Here is a 23,267-nt window from a genome sequence, read left to right on the forward strand (position 1 = left end):
AGGGCGTCCTCAACTCTCAAGTGTTACGGACACAAATGGAAGAGGTTCTCTGTCTGGTGCCGGGCACAGAAGATTAACCCTCTACGGATTACGGCCCCTCAATTACTGCCGTACCTACTGTCGTTGGCCAAGGCTGGACTAGCTCACGCCTCCATCAAGATACATCTGGCTGCCATCTCCAGATACACCAGGACAACAGGACGGGTGTCCTTGTGGTCTCATCGCCTGGTGAAGGAATTTATGAAGGGACTATTCTGCTCGTGCCCGCCGGTGAGGGCCCCAGCCCCGGCATGGGAGCTCAACGTGGTGCTCACTAGGCTCATGGGGGCTCCTTTCGAGCCTATGCATACGGCACTGTCGAAGTTCCTATCGTGGAAAATAGCTTTTCTTGTGGCCATCATCTCCGCACGGCGCGTGGGAGAGATTCAGGCCCTATCTTGAAAGCCTCCATACTTGACTTTTCACGACACAAAGGTGGTGCTCAGGACGCATCCCTCCTTCATGCTCAAGGTGCCGTTGGACTTCCACCTCAACGAGCCCTTGGTGTTACCAGTTTTCTTCCCGTCGCCTTCGTCACCGGCCGAGAGGACTTTGCACTCACTGGATGTAGCAAGAGCGCTCAAGTTCTACGTGGACGGCACAAAGAGTTTTCAGAAGACGTCACAGCTTTTTGTGAACTTTGGACCTGTGAATCAAGGGAAGGCTCTCTCGAAGGCTTCCATTTCCAGATGGCTCTCCGGCTGTATCATGCACTGTCACCGGTTGGCAAACCGACCGCTGCCCGGCCGTCCGAGAGCCCATTCGACCAGAGCGATCGCTGCTACCACGGCGTTCTTGTCTGGTGTGCCCCTGCTGGACATCTGCAGGGCTGCTACGTGGAGGTCGACGCACACCTTCACTGGCTCAGTTACGGAGTCGCAGGAGCGACAGGATCATGAAATAAACAGAAGGTGAATTTTAGATTCTGTAAAATCAACTCTTTACAGATCACAAACATGAGTGTTTTTCTAAAGGTACTGATCCGGTTTCCTTTTGACTACACCACAGGAGCCCCGTTAAATCAGAGGGCAGGGCAATGGCAACAAAATAGCAACCGAGTGCAAGAGTCGGAGGCTACACTGTCACCTTCCGATGAGGAGTATATTGTTACACCGTATATACACATACGCAAGACATGCCATTCTAAGTTTTAGTGTTCGTTGTTTAGTAGCCTTTGGTGAATTGTGTTGTTTTTTATGTTATTTGTGTACCATTTACCTCCTTGACAATACAGCAGATATTTATAACAGTGAATATGCTTCATCGTTAAACCCCAGAAAAAGATAAATGCTTACAGCTCTCAAGCACTTAGCAATTAGTAAGAATGTTTAAATAAAAGTTCTCAAGGGTGAAAATCATTTCTCGTTTGGAGGCAGTTCAATTATTATCGAAGCTTTGATTAAACCACTTTGAAAATGTTAATTGACCGTTTATCTAAATTAAGTTTTCTTTGTCGTATGAATACCCGGGTATGGCTTTATAAAACTATGGCATTCTGGAAAAGGCTTGCCTACGTAGCTAATTCGTAAAAAATGGCTTTCATTTTGACTGTGGAAACTCCCACATTTTTTAACTGGAGGGACGTAATATGTGTCCCAGATATGCCACAACGTCATGCGTAGCGAGGGAGCCCTTACCATTAAAGGGAGGTTTGTGGGTGTTCTCCCCCTGAGATTTTTTTTTAAAAAATGGGTTAAAATGGTTTTTAGGTAAAAAGCCAAACATTTTGCAATTTTTTTTGTTGGTTAACTCATGAAAAAATCTAATAGATGCAAGTCACCAACAGTGCATAGGAGCATTTGTCCAACACATTTTCATGAGGCATTTTTTCACACAACATGTACCAGTTTAAAACATTTTCACACTGGCTGTGCCCATACAGTTCCGGGCTGACTGCACCATTATACCCTAGTATTCCCATACAAGAACATACTCAGTTTTGCTTTGCACTTAAGGCCAGTAATGATACTATAAGAAAACATGTCAAAGTTTGTTCTGCCAATATATGGCAGTATCCCCAAGTAAGAACATACTCCAGTTGGCTTTACCATTAAAATGCATGCCAAAGTATGAAAACCTGTCCAAACTGACAGTAGTAAAATGGCAGTTGAGCTACATAATAACACTTATCATGCTTGCTTGATCAACGATGCCAATACAAAATGTCATACCGCAATAAGAAATGGCTAGACTGGTTGCATAAAATTGATGGTCTTGCTTCATAATAATACTTATTATGCTTGCTTTACCAAAGATGACCAATACAAAATGTCATACCACAATAAGAAATGACTAGACTGGTTGCTCTGAAATGCCAGTCTAGCGACATAATAACACTTATCATGCTTGTTTTTCCAAAGATGCCTAATACAAAATGTCATGCCTCAGTAAGAAATGGATTGACTGATTGCATTCAAATACCAGTCTAGCTATATATTAACACTTATCATTATCTCCTTATCAAAGATGCCCAATACAACATTTCCTGCCACAGCAAGAACAATACCAATGATTGTGCTTGCATTATCAAAGCTGCCCAATATAGCATGTCATACCACAATAAGAAATGGCTAGACTGGCTTCTTTAAAATGCAAGTCTAGCTACATAATAACACTTATCATGCTTGCCTTATCAACCATGGGCAGTAAAAAAAATCCATGCCTGCTACATGGTGCGCCAGCGCCTTGCACTCAGACATAATCACTTTAATGATGAATGTGATTATGTGTGATTGCGAGGCACTGGGAGGAACAGAGGGCAGATGTGTGTCCCTCCCCTCTGTGGTGCAAGTATATGTTCAAGGACAACCAATCTCACTTGTGATATCATGTGCTCATTGTTTCAAAGGCCCTGATTCATGGATTATTTGCACCGAAAAAAATCAGATTTGTGTGCCATTCTGCCCGCAAATCCCTGTTTAACAAATGTGGATTTGCGGGCAGAATGGCGCACAAATCCCGTTTGTTTCGGCGAAAATAATCCACGAATCAGGGTGTAAGTGTCTTGCTACTGGGGATTTCTCGTTTTTTGTGTGCAAATATTAGACTTGTGTTCATTGATAGGCGCTTTGATTGTCCTCGTGGTCTGTCCTACATAATATTTGGCACAAAGACAAATTAGGCTGTATTTTGTGTTCTTTGCATCACAAGTGGCAACATATCTAAATGTACGTCCTGCGCATGGATGTCTTATGCAACTCATGCAGTTAAGGCAGGGAAATGTTCAATTTGTGGGTTTTGATAAAAACAACTGTCATAAGGTGAATATTCTCTCATTGATTTAACAAGGGTGTCCCTAAAATGTCCACCTCTTGTGTATGCCACCATTGGGGGTTTTGGAAAGAGTTTGGCTAGTTGGGTATCTAGTTGTAGAATTTTCCAGTTCTTTTTCGGTAAGCGTGATATTTGTGTACTTTGTTGTGCAAATATAATGCAGGAGGGGGTCAGGGGGGTCGTTTTGATTTCAAGGTCCAAGAAGAGCATTTCCTGTATGTGAGTCACATTTCAGCCTAGCCTGCTACAATGTTTGTTCAGGGTATCCTCTTTGTTTAAATGCATCTGTCATAATCCCTGTATCTTCCGCATAATGGGTTTTGTCCAAGACTATACTTCTGATACTTCGGTATTGACTTGCCAATTTCCATATCCCTAAATCACTAATCTTTTTAGGACACAGGTTGAAGCTCACACCGTCAAATTTGTGGCTATGGCACATGGTGGACACTGGCAATACCTCAGATTGAAACATTTTCTTTTGTAACCAGGTCCCTGCATTGTGTAGATGCACAGCTGAGAAGGCACTTTTACCTGACCTCGAAATGGTGGATAGGGTTTTAAAGCCTTGGCTGCCACCATGGAGGGGATAATTTAAGACCATTTCCATAGTGGAGAAAATGATCATTACCAGTTAATTAACCTAAAGGGGAAAACTGAGACACCTGCTAGAGCCAACATGGAAACAATAGCTAGCCAATCAGGAAGAATGAGGCCAGAGAAGCACCACCAGGGACATAAGTGGCTAACCAATTTAATCAGGAACACTAGAAAAACAGTACATTGCAGGAAGAGGCAGAGCATGTCGTACCAACCTTTAGCTAGATGGGAAAGAGAAGGAGCCGGAGAGGGCGCGCCTGAGCCCTGGAGAAAAAGTTGTAAGTACGCTGATGGCTATATCTCTGGCACTAGCAGCTACCAGATCCATAGCCAGGGAGAATGCTGAAAGCTTTGTTAGTGCTATATCCCAGACCCTGGCAGAAGTCGGAGACAAAGAAAGACCAACTTGAGGAATCCTTTGACCAGAAAGATGACCTGTGACTCGTGGGTAACTATACCCTGCAAAAGCAAGGTTATAGAAATTCTTACTGGTAGGAGTGCTTCCAATGGTATCTTCATAAGCCCTAGAAAGAGACTCTCTGGTCGAGGGTGATACAATCTATGCTTAGATCTGTACTCTCAGGAAATGGGGAAGCAGTACCTTTTACAGACTTCTACCAGCAAGTATCTCCATTGGCCCATGTGCGTGACCCGTGGCAAGTAGTTGCAAATATGTGAGCCAAATCTATAACCTAGGTTAAGTCAAGAAGCAACCAGTGTGCTAGATTCCTAGGACTGGTAAAACGAGAAGCACGCTGGGGCTTATATCCCTGAAATTGTGAGGTTGAGCCAAAAAGCAAGCTGGTTTTATGATCCTGAGAAAGTTGATTAGGTTAGACAACTCGGAAAGCACTGGTGGTCCCGTAGGTGGGACATTGCACCCTACTGATACCTTTTAGTATAGTGAGTTATCCATAGTGAGTTTTAGTTTGAACCATAGGCCTTATAGATTTTTATCCACTGCATCTTAGTGCTTTTAAATAAGGATATTGAAATTCAATTGTAGCCCTGGCTCAATTGGGCTCGGTGAGGTAGGGCTATGTGCTTGTCCCCTAAGGGAATTAAAGAAATAAAGAGGCTGTCACCAGCATTGAATAAAACAATATTTTATTTAGTGTATTTGTGTGTGTGTTCAGTTAAAGGAATGCTTAGATATAAAACAGGGTAGCATAGTACAGCACAACGTTGGATGTTACTCTGTGATAATACTAGTTTATAGAGTTCCCGAGTGGGTACAATTTAACGTGGGAGGGCAGGTAGTTGGTGGAAATGTCATAGGGATTAACATGGCCATGGGTAGTCTGCTGGCAGGTAAATGACCTAAATGCCCATATGCTGTGTGCCCCTTCTCACATCCACCTCCCTCCTTCTGTGTTTCAATGCAATAATTCTGGATTACCCCTAATAGCCAAAACTGTTAGCCATACCATTGTTTGCAAATCAACCTTGTCCCTTCCCCTAATTTGAGCAGCCATGCCCCATCTGCTAAACCACAAGGCCTGTGGTGGCTTGTGTTCCAGTGCAGATGGAACATGGCCAAGTGGCTGAGATTGAACTGCACCTTTGTCATGGTACAGAGCTACTAAAGAATGATGGCATGGGAGACTGCCCAGAGCATCAATGGTGGTAATGATTAGTATGAAGCTTTACATCTGTCACTTTCTGATCTTACTACACTATCTTCTCCATAATTAAAATGCTCTTACCACCAACCCTTTTTCTCACTTATACTCAAGTCGTTAAACAGCAGAACTAGCTTCCCTGTTTTAGCTGCGCTATCATGGAACACATTACCTCCATCATTGAGAGCCAACGCACCCGTCTCATTGTTTAGACGTAATACCATTACGTGGCTTGTTACGAGTGACAATAATAGTAAGTCCGAGTCAGGCACATATGGGGATTTCTGACTTATTTGTCGTTGCCAAGTAACTTACCCTGACTACTAAGTAATGTTCCTACTTGTACTGTTGTATTTATTTCATTACTGTTGTATATAATTCACTGTATCGTATCTTATTCTTGTATCCACTGTAACCAAGCTGAAAATATACTTGTAACCTCTTGTGCGAAGGTCGCCCAGATACCTTTGGGTTGGGTGCACCATACAAACAAACAAACAAACAAACAATATATACTTTGAATTAAATGTGTAAGGGTCCTCGGTCTGTGGCTGCACCTGCTGCAGATGTATGTGTCCAAGCTTCAATTCAGTAGTTTGTACCGTGAATAAGTGAGCAAACAATACTAATAAAATGAGTAGCTTTAGAATAGCTCATGACCCCCCCTCCAATGGGAGCAGTAAACATAGATGCTAGTTAGTTTGAACCCTGAGGGAAGTTACATACATTATTGTTGACAGAACCTGCTGTCATTTATTGCTTGATAGAGTTAACCATCGTATCAATGGGAATGCGTGATGTGAATAACAGTCTATTCCTACAAAAAATAAACCTACATTAAAAAACAGAGATCAACTTGTGATTTTAGGTTTGATCAAATAACTTTACCTTGTAACTGAGATTTGAAATGCAGTTTGTGGGTTTAAAAAAATAGCAACACAGGGTTTTGTTGATTTGTTGTAGGCAGACTGCTTGAGCAACAGCTTTCTAACTCCCTTGGAGGTGCAAATGTCCCTCGCATTCCCGCTAATAGGCGCGTTAATGGCTGTGGGGCATAATTCACTGCTCAGGCCAAGTAAATAAAACCTAACCAGGGCTCCTGCAGTGCAGTTCTCAGAATGCTAATCGCCCTGAAGGAGCCCACTTCTATGAAATCCTGCTCCCTGCACCACCTAGCGCAGAGGGTGGAAATTCCCTGGTCACTAGGGCTGTACCAACTTCGGCTTCGAGTCCCTATTCTGCCGAAGTTCGGCTGAAATACAGCTATCCGGCTTCGGCAGAATAGTTTCTGTTTAGGGACTCGAAGCCGAAGTCCACTTTCTATGATTAGCTGCCCTCTCCCTGTTTGGGAGATGACAGCCAATCATAGAATGTTTGACAGTGTTCAGGCTGCAGAAGCCAAACAAGCTGTTTGCCTATTGGCTTCTGCAGTCTGACCACAGAGGAACCAGCCTAACGTGTTGAAATAGGAAGCGAGGGAAGGGAACAGTTCTTCCCGTCCCTCACTTCCTATGCCAGCACCCGGACCCAATCACCAGGTAAGTGACGCCCCCCCCCCCCCATACCCCCTCATCACGGTGAGGCCGCGGGGCCTCAGGGAACCCCCGCGGCCTCACCGCAATAATGTTCTGTTTGTCGGGCCACCGGTGCAAAGCCGGTGGCCCGACGTTTATTTTGCATTGGGGGGCCGCTCCTACAGGAGCGGCCCCCCCAGACTCATGAGGCCGCCGGGGCACTTTGCCGACCCCGGCGGCCTCGGTGCCCCCCATCCCCCTCACCACGGTGAGGCCGCGGGGCTTCAGGGAACCCCCGCGGCCTCACCGCAATAATGTTTTGTTTGTCGGGCCACCGGTGCAAAGCCGGTGGCCCGACGTTTATTTTGCATTGGGGGGCCGCTCCTACAGGAGCGGCCCCCCCAGACTCATGAGGCCGCCGGGGCACTTTGCCGACCCCGGCGGCCTCGGTGCCCCCCATCCCCCTCACCACGGTGAGGCCGCGGGGCCTCAGGGAACCCCCGCGGCCTCACCGCAATAATGTTCTGTTTGTCGGGCCACCGGTGCAAAGCCGGTGGCCCGACGTTTATTTTGCATTGGGGGGCCGCTCCTACAAGAGCGGCCCCCCCAGACTCATGAGGCCGCCGGGGCACTTTGCCGACCCCGGCGGCCTCGGTGCCCCCCATCCCCCTCACCACGGTGAGGCCGCGGGGCTTCAGGGAACCCCCGCGGCCTCACCGCAATAATGTTCTGTTTGTCGGGCCACCGGTGCAAAGCCGGTGGCCCGACGTTTATTTTGCATTGGGGGGCCGCTCCTACAAGAGCGGCCCCCCCAGACTCATGAGGCCGCCGGGGCACTTTGCCGACCCCGGCGGCCTCGGTGCCCCCCATCCCCCTCACCACGGTGAGGCCGCGGGGCCTCAGGGAACCCCCGCGGCCTCACCGCAATAATGTTTTGTTTGTCGGGCCACCGGTGCAAAGCCGGTGGCCTGATGTTTATTTTGCATTGGGGGGCCGCTCCTACAGGAGCGGCCCCCCCAGACTCATGAGGCCGCCGGGGCACTTTGCCGACCCCGGCGGCCTCGCTGTGAAATGTGCCTCACCCCTTGAGCACGGTGAGGCCGCGGGGCCACAGGGAACCCCCGCGGCCTCACCGCAATAATGTTCTGTTTGTCGGGCCACCGGTGCAAAGCCGGTGGCCCGACGTTTATTTTGCATTGGGGGGCCGCTCCTACAAGAGCGGCCCCCCCAGACTCATGAGGCCGCCGGGGCACTTTGCCGACCCCGGCGGCCTCGGTGCCCCCCATCCCCCTCACCACGGTGAGGCCGCGGGGCCTCAGGGAACCCCCGCGGCCTCACCGCAATAATGTTGTGTTTGTCGGGCCACCGGGCCAAAGCTGGTGGCCCGAGATTGTATTGCATAGGGGGGGCCTAAAAAAAAAAAACTATTCGGCTCACTATTCGGCTCCGGCCGAATAGTTGACAAACTATTCGGTATCCGGCCGAATACTAAATATGCTATTCGGTACAGCCCTACTGGTCACTGTGGCGTTCACACCACTTAATGGCCTTCTTTCTAGAGAGGGGGCAGGGGGTGACTTTGGATGGGCACCCTCCACATTCCAACGGCCTGGCTACTTGATTGCCACACGCAGAGAAAGGGGCAAAATTACAAGACCTCAAGCTATTTCACTGTTATTTGACTAGTGAACAAACTCAGCTCTGTCAAAGTGCTCCCCTTAATCCTGAACTACAGCACCCCCTGCTATTGTATTAGAGCTCTGTCGGTACACCGGTAGCACTCTCTACTGTTCCAATAATGGGCCCCAACAAACCTCTGCCGGTACACTTCAAATATTTAGCCTCACCCCAAGCACCCTCTCCTATTCCAATACTTGGAGGTGCCGGGCGCAGCTCTGTTGAATTGCTGCAATCTCTTCCTGCAGGACCTTCTGATTATCTAATCAGAACCGTCGCTAGGGGGGGAACAGGGGCTATAGTCCCCGGTCTTTTGGTTGTAGCCCCGGATAGAAGCTCAGGGGCTACAACGAAAAGGCTATCTAGCCCCAAGTCCAGACATTTGCGACATTAGCATAGCCTTTGAACTTTTCCAGACCTGGCAACACCATGTGTCTAATAATGTCCACGTGCAGCTCTACCAAGGCACTGCAGTCTTGAGCCGTGCCACACTTTAATGTTCGCGACACAGAGCTTCACTAATTCAAATTACATAATTTAAATATCATCAGACTTGCAGGCAGCACTTCCTCGTTATTACTGTGGCTGACGACCAAATATTGAAATGTCTTTGTTGCTCCCCCTCAGGACTGCTTGAAACCCCTGTTTTCGTTTACTTTTCTTTGGAAAATTGTATTTTCAATGCAACCTTGCACCCTTTATTTTTAATGTTATTCTTGGAGGTAAAAACTCTGCATCTAAAACCACCCTCTTGCAGCGGTTCGTACTTGCTCAGTTCGATACGGGTTAGAAATGTGTGTCCCACCACTTAAAATGTCACCAGCTGCCACTGATCAAAAGGCCTCCTGGATGCACTTGCACTCCTAAAACAGTCTGCGACAGATGGCAACATGGTTTGCGATTGGCAACAGGGAGTCGAGCACGTTTGAACCGTTATAAAATCGAATCAATACATGGAGCCCTCCTCATGGGTCCCCCACAGGAGAGCCAGGGTACTCTGCCCAAAGACCCAGGGTTTGGGCAACTGCCCCATGGAGGCTCTCCAGCGCCATTGGGAGGGGAAGAGGGAGTGGGAGGTGGCTGTGGACAGGGCGTGCTCATGTGAGCTATGTGAAAGGGAGACTGCAACCCACTTTCTTTTCTTTAAGGCTAAGAAGCACCAGGTTGAAGCCTACTTGGATAAGGCAGCAGTTCCCACAATTCCAGAGGGTCTACCTTTGTTTGCTGTGCCAGTTACCTTTGTGTTTTTTCCAGTTCCCAGTTTTTTGAGTAGAGCATGGAGACTGAGTGAGCATCTGCTAACTAATTGTCAAGTGGGCCCCTAAAATTATGCCTATTCTAATGGATTCCTGTTGTGGGCCAGATGTGATGTTTTGTAGGGTTTTAACCTATTGTGTTGTATTTCTATTATTATTTTATGTGGTTTATTTGCTATAATTGCCTTTTAAGATGTGATGATGATGACACCAGTTTTGCCAGTTATGTTTTGTTTCGACCTCAGTATGTTTTTTTTATAATGACACCAGCATGTTGTTTTTCTCGATTTTAGGGAATGCTAACATCAAACTTGCAAGAACTCTTTCAAGATACTTTGCCCTTTGTCAGCTGTGGTTGGATGAAGAGAAAAACTCTTGATATAATGTAAATGACTCAAAAAGCATCTCCGCAATAAACATTTTACAGGTCTTCCGACCTTCAGGTGAGCATCCAGCCTACAATTGGATGGATGATTCTAACTCCTTGAGAACTTAGTGCATACATATGCTGAATGGCTTCCGGCAGGCCTTCCGCTTTTCATGATTGCAGTGGAAATTGAAAGCGGGAACTTCGAAAGGTGCCTCGCCATCATCCCGTTCTTGTTCGTAATATCGCGTTGGCTTTTGCCCTCCCTTGTTTGTGAGAATGCAACAGCTCCTGTTGCGGTTCGGGGTCATCCTGACTGTGGAATGCACGGACATTGAGCTGTTTGTGCTCGGCTCGCGCCAGGAGATGGGCCACTGGGATCCACAAGGAGCTGTGGCCATGAAACCCACCCAGGTGCCCCTCTCCACTCAGGAACCCTCGCTGTGGATCGGCGAGGTCCTGCTGAATGAGCCCTGCATGGACACTTTCTGGTTCAAGTTCTTGAAGCGGATTGCTGGCCAGTTCATCTGGGAAGGTATTGGAATAGGATGTGTGTTCTAACCAATCAAGCCCTGAATATAATCTGTATTTATTGATTATTAAATACTTCTAACTATGGCAATGATTAAAATAGATTGCATGTGTAATCCTTGAACCGGTTTGTAACGCACTAAGAAAACAAAGCTCAGTTGAGAATAATTGTTTTGCTATAGTTATATGGCATCAAATGCCAGTGGGGCACAGATATTCTGTATAGCCATGTTCACATTGCTTTCAAAGGGGAAATCATAAGTGGTACGAGGCCAGCAGCTTCTTGCCAGCATCTTTACTATATTACATAGCACAAAAGAAGTTACTAGATGGTTTAGAATTATCAAAAGGCATAGTTTACACATAGCCAATCAGAAGAGCCCCCATGGACAGTGGCTAACAAGGGGAAGCAGTCATCCGTTTGTGTTGGGTCTGAGCAAAGTGATAATTTCTTACTCTCAGGTATTCTCCATTAAGTATGTTTACTCCATTATATGTTTATGAATGTACCTTTTCTCTTGAAATTCTGACTTACTCCTTGCTTTTGAGTTGATTGTTGGAGTTTTATTTCTTGTACAGTTAGCCTGTCACCTATGTTTCTTCTTCTCATAGCAATCTTCTTCCTATGCAGAATCTTCCCAAATCTTGCCCCATCATGGTTGCACCTCAGAGGGGATGCCATCAGAAAGCAGAACCTTAAACCTTAAAATGAATTTCAAAATAAATGAAATAAAACCACTTCCTCAAGCGAAGCAAACATATCAAATGTAAGGAACAGGAGTCATGGTAACCACTGATGACATTAGAAAGTTCATGATAGTTGCTCCTAATGAGGCTCTTGGATACTGTACTCTATTACTAGCTGGTTGCAACATCGTGATTGGGTGCTCAAAGTGTGTGTGTGTGTGACAGTGAAGTTAGACAAAATATCTAATTGTGTGTGTGCACCTGGTTAACTTTCTGAAATGCTTATATGTTGTAAATAAGGAGAATTATTTTTACCGACGCGCTGTTGAGGAAGGCCTGTGGAGTAAGGGCTGTCTGTGGCTGCGCTTCTTGGCTGAACTATATGGCGCTATTTTGGAAAAAGTTTGAAAAATGTTCTAAGTCCCAAGACCCTCCCACATTACCCAGCAATCCCATAACAGCACCACCATTCGCGCCATTGCACGCGTGCTGTTGAGGAAGGGCTGTTTGTGGCTGTCTTGGGTTGGTTGGGCTTGTGAGGTATTGGTCATACTTATATTCTTTTATTTAACAGTCTGTTCGTTGTAGTTAATGATTGGTGAAGGCTGTTGAAATCTGGCTCATAATGCAGGCAAAACCTGGATTTTGTGTTGAGTGAATACTGGCGGCATCTAATTGTATTTAAACACATATCATTTGTGTTTGTCTAAACGGTATAACTTTAAACTTATAATAGGATACACAATATAACGAAAGCACGCGGGACATACGTGTTTGTCTGAGACGATTTCAATTAAGCTGCTGCTGTGATACCTTGGTTTTCGTGGCTGAGGGAGAAGTAGGAAGAGGGCAGAAAGTTGATGCCTCTTTGGTAATACTGCACTTGTAGATAGGTCTTCGACACTTCTAACAACTAGCAATATGGTAATGAACTTCTGCACCTAAGGAACAAGCCTACGTTCTATGGGTTGAATCCAATAGTATTGAATGCCATTCTTGAGATATTGACTTTATAGAGGTCAATGGCAGCTTGATCTATACCATATGTTAAGCCTGCTTAATAACACGAACGCAAGTTACTTGGTGTGTGCCATTCATTAGCTGCTTATACGAAACCGTTGTGGTTGCGCTACCTTGCGGCTATAGCAGAGCTGGTTAAGGAGGTGAATAGTGATTCCTCTACAAACTTCTGCAGTGTATAACTCCTCTTATAATTGCGGCAATACATATGGCACCCAAACTCGGGTCGCAAAAAGGTAAAAAGAGCACAGGCAATAAAGGCTCAACGTAAAGAAAAAAATGATACAGATTTACGCCTTGTGCAAACAAAGATATTGGATTTTCTTACAACAAAGAAGATAGGTAAGGATGTCCCCCAGGAGGTTTTGGTACCACAATCAGATATTAGTGTTGCCATAGATAATAACTCCTTATTAAATCTTTGTAAAGATTTTAGACAACATTCTTTGGGATTGCAAAATGGGGTGGATCATCATTCAGTTGATAGCTTGGCAATGTCTAATATACATCATGGTGTGCAGTCATAATGTCGAAAAAAAAAATGTCGACAGACAAAAATGTCGACAAAAGAATGTCGAAAAAAAAAATGTCGACTTTCTCTTTTTTTAATTATATATTTATTTTAGGGGTTTGGGAGCTAAAAAAAGGGAAAAATTAAAAAATAAATTAAAAAAGGGGGGTTGGGGGGGAACCCCCATATAAAAAAAAAATGCATTGAAAAAAAAAGTCGACATTTTATTTTTCGACATTTTGACTGTCGACATTTTGACTGTCGACATTATGACTATAAACCATCAAGGTGTGCTTACCAATGACATGCTATGGAGTTAGGTAATGTTGTAACTAATTTCCCCAACAGAAATCCTGAGACTAGTGGGGAAATGAATAATATCATAGGCACCAACCTGTCTATCACCCCGGATTTAGAAAAGCTAGTTTAGGAAGAGATTTCGTTTGACGACGAGGAGAATGGCGCATGGTGTTACTCCCAATTAGCTATTGATAGCACTCTATGCATAAATAGTAAGATGGACATACTGACCACAACTGTGAATATATTGCTGGGCATTTGTACTAATATACTAAATTAACAAACGCTATTGAAGGAGATGCTGATAAATATACAACAGACTGTAAATGTAATTAATTTGCCTGGCAAGGGTTATGTTCAGAGTGAGAACAATGGATCTGGGACGGGCGCTCCGGAGGAAAAAATAGATGAATTAAGTGCACTCTGTTTATTGGTTAATAATGAACGGGAAGTGTTCCCTCAAGAGGAGGTAGAACAGCAGGACTCGGATGATTTGATAATTTAATAATTGATGTGCATGAAGAAATAACACACTCGCAAGGTCACAATAGGCGCACTCAGCGCAAAAGAAATTATAAGAAATTATAAGAAGGGCAATACAAATAAGTCAGGTATAAGTAAAAAGGAGATCATAGCTAAAAAGAATAGCATTGCCCTAGCCGAAACCTCGGCAAATGACATGAAATATGAGTTGAACCAAGGTTGTAAGAAAAGGAAAAAATAAAGATGGGGTCTTAATGAATGGTTAAAAGGAAATGTTGAAGAGATAGGAAATTATATTGTAATCGAAAGTGAATCACCTGGATTTGGGGTAGCCTATGGTGAGACCACTGAGACTGAGCCAGAAGAAGTACGGAGAAGGCAAATCATTTGGAAAAATTAGAGGCAGGGCCTGGATATCTTGATGTGAAAATGAACACAGACCGACTCAACTTAAACTATAGAGACAGGGAGATATATAGAGGAGAAATGGAGAGATTGGCCATGAGCAGGAGAAGGAATTCTAATGCTAAAGAGAAAAATAGAGGGGAATGGAAGGCGGAATGTGATGTGGGACAGGCCTATAGTGGGAAGAGTATTAACATAATAGAGAAATGCCCAAAAGAGGATAGCCCTTATTTAAATTGCGGATGGTTGCTCAACCGACTACACACTATCCCTAAATTACAGTGCATTAAAAATTCCGATATCAACAGGGTCATTCTACTTGAAGCCGGGAGCTGGGAAAATTGGTCAATAATACAATTCGGCACAGCAGTAATTGTAGAACTGATCAAAGATCACTTTAGAGAGTTGTTTAAGGAGGACTTTGAAATTATAGTATGCAATAATGTGGAACGTAAGAAAGAGAGATCGTCTCGGGAAGGGAAAATTGAGAGTGAGCAGCCGTGCAGAAACAGTCTGTCTAAATGGTTCCCTGATAAAAATGATCTACTAGAGGGTTGAGATGAGGACGAAATCGCTACACTTGCAGCTATCTCCTGGAATAGTAGGGGCTTTAGATCTCTGCTACATAAAGGGAGTATTGCTCTTTTGAAAGAATGTGATATATTTGCCTTACAAGAAACCTTGGTCTTAGGCTATATCCTAATGGATGGGTTTACAATCTTAACAAAGCCGGCAACTAAGGGCTCAAGAGGGAGACCCAAAGGGGGTTTATGTGTGGGAGTTAAAGACCCATTAAAAGTCAGGACATATGACAAGTTTGGAGAAACTGATTGTGTTATGAGTGTTGAAATAGGAAATCTAGCCTCAAAGAAGGAAATGTTATTGATCAATGTTTACTCACTGTTGGGGGAAAATTTGACGGAAGTTGGAAAAATCATTGTAGACACTTTGGAGGGTTAGCATATCGAAGCCCCGAAAGCTAATATGATACTTATGGGGAACTTTAACTCCTATTGTGACTTGGCAAAAGTAAGGCCGGATGAACGGTAGTTACTGTGTGTGGTGTATGAGTTACCCTTGCTGGAGGACACAGAACATCTTCACTCCAATCATAACCTTTGTCCGCAAGTCTATAACTGAGTCACCTGGCTAAACTTATTAGATAACCAGGAATTACATTTTCTAGAACCTGGGTTAGAGAGGGATTGTTTCCCATCATGAATCAATGGTATGGTTTCACACCAATTGTATTATGGCTTTATAAACAGTGGTCTAAGCAAACGGATTAAAGGATTCAAACATATGCCAACCACCCATAGTGATCATATGATGCTCAAATACACTTGGTATGACCAACCGCTGAAGAAGAGCAATGTGGGGACAGTTCTAAATATTCAAACAAATGGGAGTAGGAATAGGATATGTTGGACTAAATCCAACCTGGTAAAGTTGGATGAAATGTTTATTATTCTCCCTATTAGCGGGCAAGAAATGGCAATCAATGGAAGCAAGTTTATAGGAGACCTTTTGGGTATGAAATGACAGGTAGCAGAATCTCGATTTAATAAAAGAACAGGGGTAAAACATAAAAATCCCTTCGATTTTCAGATAGAAATTAAAAAGAAAGAGCTAAAGAGAGAAATAAAAATCCTCAAGGGGGAAGTTACCATAAATGAGAACACACAGCATAAGAGTATATATAGGCTGCAAATTAGATTCAAGAACTGGATCAGGGGTTATAAGCATAATTTAAATAACGTTAACTGGAGAAGAGTGTTTAAGCTCTGCAGGACCCATGACGCAAAAGAAATGTTGGTACCTTTATAGGCAGCATGCGATTGAAGAGGATGATAAGGATGTTAATGTTATACCCCTGGATGAGTGGATGGAATATATATCCATTCTTTATTTTGTGAAAGAAAAGGACACTCCACTTATAGACATCAAATGTGTGATGGATGAAAAGATCTTCTTAATTGGATTAGGGGATATACTTAAGATCATTAAGAATATGAAACCCTTGAGGGCTCCAGGCCCCGATATGTTAGCCAACATAGTCCTTAAACGTAACCCAGTAAAGTGGGCGTCTATTTTATTGGAACTCTACACGTGGGTTTGGAAAAACTGAAAGATACCAGATAGTTGGAGAGAAGCTATCTGTAACGCTCACCTGGTATCCACGGGGACGTCACTCAGCCTGTTCTGACCTCTTACGACCTCAAACCCTTCCCCGGAGGCTATTCGACTGGAGACTGGGCCTGAAACACAGGATTGGTAGAGTTTAACTCCCTATTGTCTCTGTGTGATTGAACCCCTTCTTCCCCGGGGTCCAACCCTTCCCTTTGATCCACAGCTCACCTTGTCTTCTTGGATAGTGTGCTCTCCATCCTGCTTTCAGCGCAGGGGCGCGTTGATTGATGCGGGCTAATTGCTCCCTAGTTACTTCGCTGGCAAGAGTTCGACAGGTAAGTATGATGAGTCTTTTGAACAGTTCTCTAACTTCGTTCCTTTCCTTCCTTAGATTATGGCCGGCGTCCGGGGATGGTGGCGTGCTGCTGAGATGAGTAGCGCTGAAGGTGAGAGCGCAATGCACCACTTTCGTATTTGCATTGAACTGAGTTCTTTTTCTGTCTCTTTTAGGTGCCGCAACATATTCAGTGTGGATGCCGGTTATGAAGAACAAATCTGGTGGGTAAGCGCGATATGCGGCACCTCTAGATGTTTCCACGCTAACCTGGAGTGTCTTTTCCCTCTTGCAGATGGATGAGAGGTTCCGGAGACAGAGTTCCCCCAAAGCGGCTGGGATTCAGGTAAGCGTTTGAAGCTCGTACAGTACTTAAAAATAAGCAAAGATTTGCAGAAAGCTTACTAATGCCTTTTTTCTGTTCTTTTCCCTTTTTCCTTAGGAAGCAGCGTGCCGGGATGGGAATGACACCGCCGAAGATGCCTGCAGAACAGAAGGAGCGATGAATGATGGGCAGAAGCGCCGCAAGGTAAGGCTGTTCCTAACAGTGTTCTTGTTCTTGCAGGAGCTGAGCGCAGAAGAAAGATGCAGGCCTACTGGAGACCGATCCGAACGTGGTGAGTGTCACGCTGCAGGTGCAGAAAATGCAAAGCATGTTTCTCAGCCTAGGTGTGGCTTAAATAGTCTCTGGATATCCCAGGTGTCTCTGGGCTGAACCACACCCAAAAGGTTAGACCACACATGCAGTTCTGGGAACCGAAATATGTGGGGGCATCCATCTTGTCCCCATCAATGCACTACAACTCCAATCCCCAATGTTATCCTATGGGAGTGAGTGAGTCTGGTGCCACAAGCGCCAAGTCTGACTCCAAGTGGGTCTTTGGAGGGATGGAGAGGCCCTTGAGGGCCATGTAGGTGATTGTGGCCTGGCTCCAGCCTGACATCTTGGAGGGCTGGGGACATGAGGGGCAGGAATCATGAGACTATCTTTATTCCCATATATAAAAAATGGGGGCAGTATCTGCCCTATACATTATAGACTACTAGCTATGGCAGATTCTAGCTGCAATATTTTCTGCTGTTTGTTGTTGCAGATTATAAACACTTGGAGCAGGGACAATACACTCATTCCACCTTTGCAAACAGGGTTCAGAGCCGGGTTTAACACCACTGATCAAATGGTAGCCTTACATTACATCACTGCTGAGGCACATAGACAGAAGACTAAACTTTATACCTGCGTTATAGACTTCTCTAGAGCTTTCGACTGTGTAGACAGAATTCGATTTTGGGAGAAATTAGAAAAATGGAAAATCTGCCCCTTAGTATTGCATTTTCTAAAATAACTGTATATACATCAGTTGTCATGTGTGTGAAAAAGGGACTGGAAAGATCTGACCCCATTAAAACTAATATGGGCCTTAAACATGGCTGCGTGGCTTCTCCCACATTATATAATCTTTATGTGTCAGACATGGAAGACAGTTTTGAGAATATTAATCGCTTTCCTCCTAAGATCGGAGATATCCCTGTCTGCTGGATGTCTTATGCGGACGACACTATCATTATTGAAAAAAAACCAATAGGCCTTCAGAGGTTGCTGTATGCAATTAATAGTTATGTGAAGGAGAATAATTTAAGTATCACCGTGGGTAAAACCAAGATAGTGATTTTTGGTGGAAAGGGAGGGTCAAAGAAAATAGCTAAATATAGATGGAAATTGGGTACACATGAAATAGAAGTGGTAGAGTGTTACCCTTATTTGGGGATGCCTATCAGGAGAACCCCGCCCCCCTCCAGGGACCACTATATTGATGTAATAGAGAAAAAGGTCCTTTAAAAACTGGAATGTCATGAAAAACGACATTGTTACGAAGCGGGGGACACTCAGAGGAAGGTGTTCTGGAGATATATAGGACTTGCATCATCCCTGGAGCCTTAAATGCTCTAGAGACTGTGGCAGCTAAATTTGTTGGCAGTATAGGAAAAATTGAGGGAAAGATTTGGAAATCAGCGTTACACCTAATGAGGCTATTGGGTGTGAACTGGGACTCGTCTAATTGCTGACTTTATGGAAAGTTAGATGCTCCAAATTATATATAAGAATGACTCTAGAGACCAATAGAGATGATAGTTTGATGAACGCTATTAGGAAACAAGCACTCATCCCTGACCAAAAGAGTTTTTGAAGGATTTAATAGATACTTCGCTTAAGTTTCTTAATGAGATCAATCTGGGTCGGCCTAAAGAAGGGGAGAGCATAAAGAGCTGGGCCAACCGACCCAAAAAGAAAGCTGCTCAATGTGACCTCATTAACAATCTGGATTGCTTAGCAAAAAAAGAGAGATTTGAAACATATTGTTTACAGGGGATGGTCCTCAATAAATCCCGCAGCTATATTTGGAAGATTAGGAACAGGGAATTCAGCAGGTTTATTCTGCTGTTAAGATTCAACATGTTGCCCTGTTACGAATATGTAGGTATATGGAGTGGCATCCCCCTAGGGAAAAGACTGTGTAGGTTTTGTAATTTGGAGGTGGAGACTGCCAGACATTTGTTAGCAGCATGTATCCAACTGGAGGGATGGTATTCTGCCGGTATAGAGACTTGTTCTCGGATAGAAGAAAGATCCCTTCAGACCAGTTTTGGTCTTTCATTTATATGGCAGTACCTATTGTATATGTTGGAGCCGCATTTTATGTATGGAAAAGGATTTTATTCGAATAGGAAGATATGTAAATAGTTAATGTTGGAGTGTTTACAAAGCTAATTACATTATTTTACTGTGTATAAGGAGGGTTTTCCGCTTTTAAATGTACTGTTATTAATTAGTGCTGCATTTGTTTTAGGTTTTTAATCGGGAAATAATGTGCCTGTGTGCCATTGCTGATGCTAATGCTTGTGAACTATTGTTATTTTTTTTAATTGCTTTGGTATTCAATCGTACAGTATTTGCACTGATTTTGATATGTGTTTTTTTCTAGTGTTTAAGGTTTTAATCAACCAAATACAGTATATAAAAAAATGTACCCCTTTTATATGCTACTGGTTGCTGAGTGAACCTTCTCTTAGAGCACGGCTCTGCAACATGCGGATCTCAAGATGTTCTGGACACACCTCCCTTTATCCCTCACCATTGACTATACTTGGCTAGGGCTGATGGGAGTTGTAAAAAAACTGGAGAGCCAAAGGTTGCAGATCTGTAGAGAACCATTTGATGAAAGGTGGGCCGTTGACCCCTCAAACTTACTGCTATGTGAAACCCTCTGCTTCAACATGGTTATGGGAATGTTAGCAAAATCCTTTCTTGCAGGTTTGCAGTTCTGCTGAAGAGAGCTGCTGTTACGTCTAGGATTAGCAATGCAATCTACTGAGCTTCAGGTTCTGTCACTGCCAGGCAAGCTAGTGCTATGTTGTTCTACAAATGAGGTTGTTGGTGTTAACTGTGCTAACATCTGTGTCATGCTGCGTCTAACTTAAGATACTTTATTGGCGTGTCTATAGTAGGGTGCATCAAGACCATCGCTGGAGGCAACTGTAAGACTTAAAGGTGCAGTATGGCATGCATGGATTCTGGCATTGCCACACCCTTTGTATTGGGTACATTCTGGCCTAGGTGGACCTCTGGATACCTCATTGCTTTGGCCAGATAATGACTAGGTTGAGAAAATGAGGTGTTGCTCCATGAAATGGGGTCAAATATTCAAGCCCACTACAGATCAAATGGAACTCCTAATTTAGTTTCTTGTAAAGCTTTGCAAACTGACACTTCTCGAGTGGCTCCAGAAAAGTGATCAAGGAAACATGGGTCGTCTTACATTATTAGATCTGTTTGCTGCCTTGGACATGCTATGTCTATGTGATCACTGCGCTGCCGAATCGCAGTGATAACATAGTAAAAATATGAGGCATCCACGAAATGAAATGATCCTTAATTGAAATACTTATTATATTTTATCCGCGTATTTAGTCGCGTTGAAATTGTTTACAATGTGTATTACGGGTAAACAGAGACGCCTTGTTGCGGGTAGAAAGCTGCCACGTGTATAATCCTCGGTCAAATCGCTAGGTTACTCTGCACTCCATGTTTAGTTTAATACTCCTGCACAAATTCAAAAAATACAATTGTGCTTAGATGTACCGACCGCAGGACTAATACATTTGGAAACAAATAATGAACCTAAAAAATGAAAGTAAATGATCCATTGTTTTTGAGAAATAAAAAATTGCATGTTAAAACTTAAATCGCAATGCAGTTACAGATGTAATCACAAGTGACTGTCTGTAACAATTCAGTGACGTCATGTTGCATAGCAAGAAGATGGAAAGTGAAAGCACAGACACCATTGACATTTCCTTTTGGTAAATGAGAGACCGGGCGGCAGTAAAAAAAAATGAATGGTCAATGCCGAACCGCCCAGTGTCTCCTGAAATGCATGGCATTGTCCAGACACGGAGCATCCGTTCACTGAACTGCGGCGCATGAATAAAATGAAAGGGCATTTCCATGACACCCGTTGTCAACAAAGTGTGACTGCAATATGGCGCAGGAATGAAATGAAAAGGCATCTACATACTGTGGCACGTTTTCATTGCTTTAATGTACTGCGAGGCGCCGCTGGAAACAAAATGTATGAATGAACTGCGACGGTCGGAATAAGTCACAATTTTTTTATGGCGTTAAAGCGCAGTAAATGTAAAGTCGGAAATGTGTTGGCAACATTTTGGTACGATAACTAACCACTCCATCCAAGATTCAACATAATGAAGAAGTGGTCGGGTGTCCCAGGTTGTAACCATCTGGTTTCTGTATTTTCTAAACAAAGGAACATCAACGGTTAAAAATGGATCCTGTGTGGAGCAGATGGAATGTGGCATCCCTGAGGGAACCTGCATTTCCCCTATCCTGTTAAACATCTACATTAAACCCCTCAGTGACGTACTAATCTCGTCATGGCTTCCTTTGCTGATGACACCCAGATCATTTTTTGTTTGTTTGGGGATCATCCGGTAGATATTTCAGGGATTTGAGTATACCTTTAATTCTGTAGAAAGGTGGATGTCGGAAAATTGGCTTGGTCAAATGAGGTCAAGATTGAAGTTCCATTTGTAGCAATTCTAAAATTCCTACAAAAAGACATTGTTCTAAAATCTGTTATCAAGGCACAGCATCAACACTCCAGCCAGAGTAAAGACCCTAGGTATCAAGGTGCTCTGGATGACCTCTTAAACAAACCAAATGTTTAGTTGCACAAATTATTATGTCATGCTTCTCAGGGGAATCACATTGTGCCAGAAATGTGCAAGCTATTATCTGTTATCTATTATCTGTTGCAAATTTGATTACTGTAACACTACGCATGTGTGAGCCACTGAATATACCATTCATCTCCTTCAGTCACTATATAACAAAAGGAGGGGCTCCTGGCGATTCACTGACCATTCCAGGCACAATATAATCCATCAGAAACTGTTGATCAGGGCGAGTCCGGACACAACCACATATGTGAAAAAGAAATTGTCTACTAGGTCAATTTTCAAAACATAATTGCTGTGTATTTGTTGTAACCATTGTATTGTCAAGGATTTCCAATAGCACAATCTACAAAGAACAAAACAGAAAGTCGACACAGGTGTGTTTCGCCTAATTATATTTTCTCAGTTTTGAATGTGATGGCCTTCATCAGGGCGAGAGTTGTGGAAGTGATTCCTCACTGCTTGGGGTATGTATCTTAAAAAGTTAAAATGATATGAAGTGAGTGTTCTATGTCCGGGATATTCCTTTCAAAAGCTCAATGAGTAGCTAGAAAACTGACCCCTTTGGGACAGGGAAATGGCTTACCGTGCTGCATAGATGAGTCGCAGAGAGTCTAAGCAGCCACTAGGAGGGACGCCATATGTGTGTAGTGCTGGGGAAAGCAGAATAAGAGTGTTCTCTTCTAAACAAAAATATATTTCCAAAAAGTGACCTCTCCTGTAGTTTTATTTCACTTGTTATACTGATAATACTACTGATACCCTATTTGTTGGCATTCTAGTGTTGCAGGGCATGCCTTACCTCGTAGCAAACTGATGAATCATCCACAAGGTGTATTTATCCCCAGGGGTATAAACCTCAATCCTGTATGGCAGCAAAAGAGAAAAAAGCTGTACTGCTACTGCGCATCCACAGTTGTGCACAATGTGGGCCGTGAGGTGTCTTGCCTCTCAAAATTCGGCTCCTCATAGTGTGATGTGTGGTGGCGGAACTTCACTAGTCCTAGCACCTTTAATGTGTTAAACGGTTCACATGTAAAATAAGTATGTGATACTTATATGCTCTGTCTCAGAACAAAATAGAGCAAATGCGTGCCACTTCTGCATCTAAATGCTTACTGGCTCGGTAGTTGCCTCTTTGTCATAGCTCAAATCCTGCAGCATTGCTCTGCCGAGTTTGTCAGCTGATGCTTATGATTTTCAGTTGTTTTCATGACCTCTATTGCCATGGCGACCCCGCATGCACCTCCATGAATATCGCT

The 23,267-nt window shown here is 43.9% G+C and overlaps 1 protein-coding gene across 2 annotated transcripts in view; it reads left to right on the forward strand.

The window, feature by feature from the left end:
- Positions 1–896: 896 nt before the first annotated feature.
- The window catches only part of EPM2A (EPM2A glucan phosphatase, laforin), a gene marked incomplete at its 5' end in the record, with an annotated part of 1,251,062 nt that continues 1,228,691 nt past the window's right edge, over positions 897–23,267 (forward strand). For both annotated transcript variants that reach the window (XM_069606724.1, XM_069606722.1), the window contains 2 exon segments: positions 897–950; positions 10,275–10,883. In XM_069606724.1, coding sequence (XP_069462825.1) covers positions 10,628–10,883 — 256 coding nt within the window.

The sequence above is a fragment of the Ambystoma mexicanum genome, chromosome 4p (genome assembly GCF_040938575.1).
Source record: "Ambystoma mexicanum isolate Mex_15411 chromosome 4p, UKY_AmexF1_1, whole genome shotgun sequence".
In the NCBI taxonomy this organism is placed as follows: domain Eukaryota; kingdom Metazoa; phylum Chordata; class Amphibia; order Caudata; family Ambystomatidae; genus Ambystoma; species Ambystoma mexicanum.